The sequence below is a fragment of the Cucurbita moschata genome, unplaced genomic scaffold, assembly GCF_002738365.1.
Source record: "Cucurbita moschata cultivar Rifu unplaced genomic scaffold, Cmos_1.0 Cmo_Scf00010, whole genome shotgun sequence".
In the NCBI taxonomy this organism is placed as follows: Eukaryota; Viridiplantae; Streptophyta; class Magnoliopsida; order Cucurbitales; family Cucurbitaceae; genus Cucurbita; species Cucurbita moschata.
The window spans coordinates 4,468,729-4,477,346 of record NW_019268526.1 but is presented as its reverse complement, the minus strand read 5'-3'; the positions used below and the strand labels follow the sequence as shown (position 1 = coordinate 4,477,346).

At 33.8% G+C, this 8,618-nt stretch overlaps 2 protein-coding genes across 3 annotated transcripts; one reads left to right on the top strand and one right to left on the bottom strand.

The window, feature by feature from the left end:
- Positions 1 to 1,592: 1,592 nt before the first annotated feature.
- LOC111448235 (major pollen allergen Ole e 10-like) lies at positions 1,593 to 2,944 on the bottom strand. Its single transcript, XM_023087710.1, has 4 exons — positions 2,671 to 2,944; positions 2,050 to 2,478; positions 1,922 to 1,952; positions 1,593 to 1,823 (listed from the first exon to the last, which is right to left on the bottom strand). Exons 1-4 carry the CDS (start codon positions 2,738 to 2,740, stop codon positions 1,685 to 1,687), a joined length of 669 nt encoding a protein of 222 aa, XP_022943478.1. The 5' UTR covers positions 2,741 to 2,944; the 3' UTR covers positions 1,593 to 1,684.
- Positions 2,945 to 6,825: 3,881 nt separating this feature from the next.
- On the top strand, positions 6,826 to 8,001 carry LOC111448234 (probable WRKY transcription factor 28). Of its 2 annotated transcripts, none has more exons than XM_023087709.1 (3): positions 6,826 to 7,179; positions 7,281 to 7,421; positions 7,682 to 8,001. In XM_023087709.1, the coding sequence occupies exons 1-3, from the start codon at positions 6,869 to 6,871 to the stop codon at positions 7,944 to 7,946; spliced, it is 717 nt and encodes a 238-aa protein (XP_022943477.1). In that variant the 5' UTR covers positions 6,826 to 6,868; the 3' UTR covers positions 7,947 to 8,001. The 2 variants fall into 2 exon arrangements, with proteins under 2 accessions (XP_022943477.1, XP_022943476.1); XM_023087708.1 differs by having other exon boundaries at positions 7,649 to 8,001.
- Positions 8,002 to 8,618: the final 617 nt, after the last annotated feature.

Below are 8,618 nucleotides of genomic sequence, written 5' to 3'. Positions count from 1 at the left end.
TTTTTTTTTTTTTTTTTTTTTAATTTTAAATTTAGAAAAATAATAATTTTTTAAATAATAATATAGTATTATAACTCTGGAAGGAATAAAAATATTTTTTTTTACATAAATGACAAATTTGAATTTATTTATTTATTATTATAATTATTATTTGGTAACTTAGTTTTTTTTAATTTCATATTACGAAAGGCACGCACCATGCATGTTGAAAAGGGGGGAAAAGAAAAGGGAAGGGTAAGATGGTAATATGAGGAGAACGTGAGGCTATTTTGGGAAGAACGGCCTCTTTTTTAATTGTGTGTGAGAAGGGAGGTTCCGAATATTGCCACGTCATACTGACACGTGTTCTATTTCTCCAGCGTTGTCTTGCCCAGTCCTCCCTTGAGGGTCCACTTTGGACGTTCAGTTCAGCTGTCATACACTTTCCGTACTCCCACGACCCAGCAAAACTATTTATTAAATTAAGACTTTTTTTAATAGTAATAAAATAAAATAATAACACGTGTCGGTTAATTAGGACATATTTGCATTATTATATATATATATATATATATATATATATATTTTTTATTAACAAAGATGTTGAAGAAGTATGAGTAGATAGAAGCCAGGCAGCTGCAACACCTAACTCCAAACGTCGACGTTTCATCCAACGTGTTTATGGGCATAGTAATTAAAGTTATAATATTAAAAACTATTTATCAAAAATAAAAAAAAACATATATATATATATATATATATAACATATTTCAATAATTGTACTTATTATTTAAACAGCCCAAAAGGCTTTTGGAAAGCTTGTTTCAGATGGGTTTGTTGTGTAAAGGGAAGGCAGGAGACAATCATGGCGAGTGGAAGATTTCCCAATGAAAACATTGGAAATAAAAATAATGTATATTAAATAAACAAATAAAATAATATTATTAAAAACATAGAATTATAAATATATTGATAATTTTTTTGGCCTTATTGTGAATATTCCACTCAGCAATCATTATAGGGCTACAAATGGCAACCATTGGATATCACCAATAAACAACATTTTAATATTTTAAAAAAAAATAAAAAATCTTAAATTTCCCTTATTAAAAAATAAATAATAGAAATTGACGTGGGTCCCACCAATTATTAATTATTAATTAATCTCTCTTTTTATTAATTTTGACTGAATTAATGACATACTATTTATAACAATTGGTCAGTTTATTAACCCAAATGGCCGTTACATGCTAGAAATGTATATATGGAATAAGTTGGGGATTTTATTTAATGAAATTAGGTAAGCTAAGATTAAATGATTAATATACAAATTCTGTCTAGGTTCCTTTGACTTCTACAATTATTTATTTTATTTATATATATATATAATGGGAGGAAGAATATAGTAGTGTAAGAGTGACGTAAAGGCCCAAGAGACGGTGAATTGACGCATTTGCCCTTCCCCTTGCGTGGTGGCGAAAAAAGATAAAAAGGGCCGATGAAGGGAATATACCTGGCTTCCGCTTCGGGTTTGCTTCTGTTTGACGATTGTAGGGCCCACATAGCCACGAATTTTCAAATGGGCTTTTCAAAGCCCATTAAGCACACCGTTCTTGGGCCTCCAGAGATGCATCAGACTCTTCTCTATAAAGATATTCCGGCCCAACATTACTTTACAAAAATCGTTGAGAAATTGCAGAACTTTCTAGAAAGCAATAAGAAGAAGGAAGAGGGCGGAGGAGGAGTATTTGGGTGCCGACGAGGAGGTGGAGGGGCCGGAAGGAGCAGCGCCGAACACGGTGGAGCCGCTTGAATTTGTAGTGTTGAGAATCGATGAACTCGTGCTGCAAATGCAAATGCAAATGCAAATAAATTCAATTTCAACTAACATTTTAATTTCATTTCAAAAATTTATTGATCAAACGGGTTGCAGAGGGCTCACCTTGTTGATGGGTACTCGCACGAGCCACTGCCTGTGACAACATTAAAAAACACAATTATTACTCACCTAACCAAAACCATGGATCAATTCATAAACCCTAATTAGCGAAAGCGACAAAGATAGCTTACTGGGATTAGTGCTGGTGATCACGGCAGTGCCTCCAAAATTACAGCTATTCGGAAGTGGGTTCTTCTGATAATAGCTATTGAAGGCGTAAGAAGCATGATCTCGAACTGAATTTGGGTTGTAGCAGCTTCCACCGGTTTGAATCGCGGAGCAATCGGCGCCGCCCATGCCGCAAGCGTAGTCCAGAGCTAGTTGTAAGACTGCCTGCGATGCGCCGAGACTGGCAATGCACCAGCTGGAGCCACCGGTGGCGGTGGTTGCAGGGGTAAAGCTTGGGGTTGTGATGGTCGGGGAGACGGAATCCGGGTTGGAAGTAGTGGGGATGTTGATTGTCGGGACGGTGGTTATTGGGGTGGTGATGTCCTTTTGATGGGTCGAAGAGGCTGCTCTGTATTTGCCCTGTTTTTGCGTGGGATCTGCTCTCGATGAACCTGTTTTCCATTTAGGGGAAAAAGGTACAAACAAAACAACAAACCCATTTTTAGGCATTCAAAATTGAAGTCGACACCATGAAAAGCATAAAAGAAAAGATCCAAGAACAGGACAGAAGAACAAGAACTACTTTAATGGATTCATTGATTGAAGAAAACATGAAAAGAAGATGAGCTTATTAGAGTTCTGACCTGGGAAAAGACAGTGAATGAAGAGGAACAGGAACAGGATTAGAGTGGTACAAGTGAAACCCCCATCCATTCGCAGAGACGCTCTCTGTTTCCTCCGCCGATGATCGGAAGGTGGTGGTGGTCGGAGTTGTAGAGGTGGGTGTCTCTGAGATTGAGACACAGGACGACGAAGAAGAAGTGAACACGATTTGTGAGTGGGAACTTGATGCGGTGAGCGAACATTTGAAATGACAGTAAAGATTTTATTAAATATGGGAGTGGATGGTTCCAAAGCGCAGCCAATGGAAGATAAATAAATAAATTAATTAATTAATAAAAGACTGGAAAATGGCAGATTATTTTGGAATTTATGTTGGGTATGTTGGGGTGAGGTGGCAAGTGATGTAAGCAATGATGCTGCTGATGTGGATATTTGTTGCTTTTTCTTTTTCTTCTAATCCCGGGTTAATCCGAAAAATGGTAAAAAAAAAATAGAAAATTAAAAAAAAAGAAAAAGGAAAAAGATTAAAAAATAAAAGTAAAAGCAAAGAAAAGGAAGGGGAGGGCAATTGTTTCCGTGCATCCACCTCTCTTTGAAGGCACTCCAAATCCAGCCTACTATTTTTCTAATATTTAATTTTATTTATTATGTTTTTTTTTTTCATATAATAATTATTAATAATATTCATGTGGAGTGTGGTTAGGGAGATGGTGTCATTTTCACTTTAATTAACATATTAAAAAGTGATAAACTATGGTCATATGGTCTAAATACTTTGTCTTTATCAGTTTTATCCAATTCCACCCTTTTCAATTAAATTAAAATATTCAATTAATTCCCATTTAATTATATACTCTTCCCACTTTATTAATTTCTACTCGTTTATTATTATTAATTATTGCTAAAATACCTACCATTTTGACCCACATAAACTCAACTCAAATATTTCAAAATTTAATTTGAACCAGGCTTAAATTTACAAGTCAAATTATTAATAATTCAACTAGTAATATAAAATTAAAAATAAATTAAAAATAAAAGGAAAAAGGAAGTGTGAGCGGCAATATTTTGAGAAAAATAAAAGTGGGATTCCAATTTTTTTTTCTCACTTTTGACCCGTTGGGTTCAAGATTGCACTCATTCTAAAGCCGTTGAAGATCTTTTTTTAAATATATTATTTATTTATTTTTATTATCATACGTTAGATGTGTGGGATGAAAATCCCACATTGACTAATTTAGAGAAAGTTCATGGGTTTATAATCAATGAGTATTATCACCATTGGTATGAGACTTTTTAAGGAAGTCCAAAACAAAGTCACGAGAGCTTATACTTAAAGTGGACAATATCATATCACTGTGAAGAGTGCGACATTTATGATCAAATTCTTACACTAAATAGAAAGTCCAGTACGATGTTGGTCGAGATGGACTATTCGTACATTGGATTTGGGCCTCCAAGCCCATAAATTATTTTTTTTTTTAAGTCATGTTTTCAAATTAACTACCAACATATCTTTTGAGATTGAGAGAGGAAAATAAAATATTTTTAGGTTTAATGTACGAATTAAAATAGACAATATTTGATAACGTCCTCGGGGTTGCGGTGACACATCGGTTGGACTTCGTGGGAAGCAGCATTAATAAATGGGCCCACATGAAACGACGTCCAACAAGACTTAAGCCCAATATTCCATCTAACCCCATTTCTCCCCCAATTTATCTTATTTTTGCCGCCGCACCCCTCAAAAGTACAACAATTTGCAAAAAACTCCCTACATTACACGATTATTATTTTTTTATCCCTACTACATAACAGGTGATATTGACGCCCTCCTAAATCATTATCACATCCAACCTAACTCATTTTTTCCACCCCTATTTTTTTTTATTTTAATTATAATATTATTTTAATAATTCCCAAAAATAAAAATAAAAATTATAATAATAACACATATGCTTATTCTAGATCATCACGGCACTGTTCTGTCACAAATTTAATTTGAAATTCTAAAACATTCTGCGTAAAAGAGAAATGTTGACTTTTGAAGTTGTTAATATCGAAAAATAGTCAGCTGGTTCAATAAAGTGGTGTTTCGATTATCAAACTTTATATTATTTAATTAATTATGAATTGTTATAAGGTTCTGACATGAAATGTAATGTCTTGGGGTCACACCCATCAACACATTTAAATTACAAAGATTCCTTCTTTTTGGTATATTAAAAATTAAAAAAAAAAAAAAAAAAAAAAAAAAAAAAAAAACCCACTTTAGTGGTTGGAGGCTGTTTTTCTTTGGAAGACTGCATCTCTTTGACTTTGAAATTTCCACTCGCATTAATATATATTTAATTATGTTATTATTTATCCTTAAACATTCAAAATATTCCCTTAAAAATATGAATTAAATTAAAATTAAGAGACCTAACTTATAACTGCCCCCAATGGACTAAAATTGTGGCAAGAAACACAGTTTTATTTTTACATTTAAAAATTTAAATAAAATAAAATTCATATTGAAATAATAAAATTGTAATTTTAAAAGTAGACAAAATTGTAAGTCAATAATGTCAAGCTCTTCCACAGCTGGGTTCATTGATTTTGTTTGGTCACATGCCATGTGGGATTTTTTTTTTTTTTTTTTAATAATTATTCCATCAATGTCAATCAGATTGGACACATTATTATTATTATATATGATTCTTTCATTATATTTCTTATGTATCATGATGACCATCATGCTATATACTTCGTTTCTACCGACTCAAACCTCTCCTTAATAAAATTACGAGACTGACAGCGAAATGTAATGGTCCAAAATGACTAATAGTGGACTTTCATGGTTACAAATGGTATGAGAGCTAGACATGGAACAGTATGCCAATGAGGATGTTGGACCCTCAAGGGGTGTAGATTGTGAGATCCTATATCAGTTGAAGAAGAAAACGAAGCATTATTTATAAGGGTGTGGAAATCTCTCCTTAATATACGAGTTTTTAAATTATGAGGTTTGACGGTGATACGTAATGGGCCAAAGCGAATAATATCTACTAATAGTGAACTTGGACTGTTATAGTTTTACTCATATACTCGTTAGATTTTAGCATGTTGCATTACATTCGAGAAAGGGTCGATATCATTTCATCGCGTCAATTGCATATGAGGTCGGTTTTGCATGTCATATCAAAATTTGGTCTTTTTTTTATAGTACACAACTCTTTAATCATTTCATTGCCTTAAATGAATGCCGTTGTAAGAGTGAAAAGATGGTATAGTGCACGCACCATGCACCATTTTCATAACTTTTCTTCCCTTTCCTTTATGTTTTTTCGTAAAATAATTATACTTGTTAACTAGTTGCACGTTTCTTTTCTCTATCGGTAGGTAGCATGTAAGATCCCATCGAAACTATAACCTCCTTGATCTAAGCTACAAAGTTCGTTGAGTTGTTCCTATGCTCGAAGCTACACGTCTTGTGTGAGATCCCACATGGGTTGCAAACGAGAACGAAACATTCTTTTTATAAAGGTGTGAAAACCTCTCCCTATCACGTTTTAAAACCCTTGAAGACAATATCTACTAACAGTGGACTTGAGCTGTTATATCTTGGATAAACATTATCTATGACACGCTCACATACATGAGCTCAAGAACGAAAAAAATAGGTAATAGAGTTGCGGGCGTAAAGATTCACAAATGATGAAATTGGATCATAGTCCAATTCATGAGCGTGACAGAGGAACAGTAACAATTATTAATTTCGTATATTCTATAGTTTACAAACCATATACTTCAAGATAATAATAATAATAAAATATTTATTATTTTTCTTGAAAAATAAGTTAACTTAAAAAAGAAACAAAGAAAGAATCTCATGGACGTCTTTCTGCATTATAGGTAAATGACACAGTGAAATGTCAGTGACACATCTCTGCCTAACTCTCATAATTTAGTATTGTAAAAACCACAAATTTTTGACCTCTAAACCATATTCTTATATCGATTACGACTCTTCTTAAAATCTTCCACTTAATCAGTCGACGTGACGATATTTAATGTATAGATAGATATTTTTTAAAAAAAAATTAATTTTATGAAAATTTAAGGTAAAGTTCACTTTTTTACATACACCCAAAAGAATTGAAGAAAGAAGAAGCAAATTGAGGGTTATCTTTGTAGCTTCTATTCCCACGCTCTTGTGGTTCCTTTGTTTTTTCAATGTCAAATAATGAAGATCATGAGAAGGATCCTTATTACCCAAACTTTGAAGCTTTTGATCCTTCTAATGTGGGGTTTTACTCTGATTTCTTATATGACTACAACAACTTCCTCTCTACCGACATCGACATATCGTGTTCGTCGTCGGAAGCTATTTCTCCAATCAACGATGCTTTGAAGAAGTCGTTGGGTCTCGGAGAGTCGGTGGCGACCGGTGAGCATCCATCGACGCCGAATTCCTCGACTACGTGTTCGTCGGTCGAGGCGGCCGCCGGTGGTAGAGATTCAGCCAAGAGTGGGGAGGTGAAAGTGTAGGTGTTTGATTATATGGGGTTTTCTTTTTTCTTCTTCTTTTTTTTTTTTTGGTTGAATTGCTACTAGGGTTTGGTTTTGATTGAATTGAATTGAACAGGGATGGACGAAAAAAGAAGGAGAAAAGAGAAAAAGGGCCAAGATTTGCGTTCTTGACCAAGTCTGAAATTGATAACCTTGAAGATGGGTATAGATGGAGAAAATATGGGCAAAAAGCTGTAAAAAACAGCCCTTTTCCAAGGTTTTTCTCTCAAATTTCTTCACTTTTTTACCTCAAACCCCAATTAGGGTAAAAGGGTTTCTGAAAGTTCTAATCTTTGGTAAATATATCATTTAGATCTCTATGTTTCTATCCCATTTTTGTACAAAATGCTTAGTTTTTTTAATTTCCTTCGAAAGGGTTTGTGATTCTTCTAATTCCGATATGATCTAAATCGAATTTGAGTTCGGGTTATCGTGGGGTTGCAGAAGTTATTATAAATGCACGAGTCAAAATTGCAGTGTGAAAAAGAGAGTAGAAAGATCATCAGAAGATCCATGTTTTGTTGTAACAACGTACGAAGGGAAACACAACCACTACTGTCCGATTACACTTCGAGGGCACAATGTGGCCGGAGTTTATCCGCCGTCGGCTTCACCGTCGTTGATTCCGGCGAGAATCTTGGCCGGCGAGTTCTATGGAGGGGTGGATGTGCAGCAACAATATTACGAGGTTCCTGGGTATGGGGTGTTGGAAGATCTGGTAAATCCAAAGCAAAACCCATGAGATTATTATTAATTTCTTGAAATATTTATGAGTTTATAAGCTTAGTGTATTACACCTAATACTCTTTAATTTATGAACTGAGTGAAGAACTATATTTTTTTTTTCTTTTTATTATTTATTTATTTATTTATTATTATTATTTGTGATTATATATTATGCATGAGCAATGGGAAAGGGTTGAGTAATTATTTGGATTAATTAAAAAAAAAAAAAATATATATCAAACCTTGTAGTCAAGCCCACTGTCAGTAGGTGGGTGGATTAGTTTTTCATTTTTATTTTTTAATTTTAGTAACATATCCTTTTGAATTGAAAATTAGGATTTTTACGGGAAATGTCTACTTTATCCGTAGGAATCTATCTCGGAGATTCCTCGTCTAGACTGGGAATGAGAGAGAGTGCGGGAAATATTTGTTCTAGTTAGATAAATGAGGCTAGAGACGTAATTATATTATTTGTCCCCGTCCCTCTTCTGCTTAATATAAATATATTCAAACATATTGAAATATATTATTAAATATTATATTGAAAAATGAAAACTTTAAAACAACTATTTTTTAAAAGAATAATGACCGGAATCTTTCACCCGACCCCCACAAAAATAAATGGAGAATTTAATGGGAATTGGAAATAAAATGGGTGGTGGAGATGGGACGGGAAAGTCAGGCTTCC

What these genes read in the sequence shown, in the direction of transcription:
- LOC111448235 (XM_023087710.1), bottom strand. Translation starts at nt 2,740, where the DNA reads ATGGATGGGGGTTTCACTTGTACCACTCTAATCCTGTTCCTGTTCCTC. An exon ending in GATCACCAGCACTAATCCCA is followed by an intron (nt 1,953 to 2,049) that starts GTAAGCTATCTT and finishes ATGTTGTCACAG; the next exon opens with GCAGTGGCTCGTGCGAGTAC. An exon ending in TGCGAGTACCCATCAACAAG is followed by an intron (nt 1,824 to 1,921) that starts GTGAGCCCTCTG and finishes TTGCATTTGCAG; the next exon opens with CACGAGTTCATCGATTCTCA.
- LOC111448234 (XM_023087708.1), top strand. Translation starts at nt 6,869, where the DNA reads ATGTCAAATAATGAAGATCATGAGAAGGATCCTTATTACCCAAACTTT. An exon ending in AAGAGTGGGGAGGTGAAAGT is followed by an intron (nt 7,180 to 7,280) that starts GTAGGTGTTTGA and finishes TGAATTGAACAG; the next exon opens with GGATGGACGAAAAAAGAAGG. An exon ending in AAAAACAGCCCTTTTCCAAG is followed by an intron (nt 7,422 to 7,648) that starts GTTTTTCTCTCA and finishes GTGGGGTTGCAG; the next exon opens with AAGTTATTATAAATGCACGA.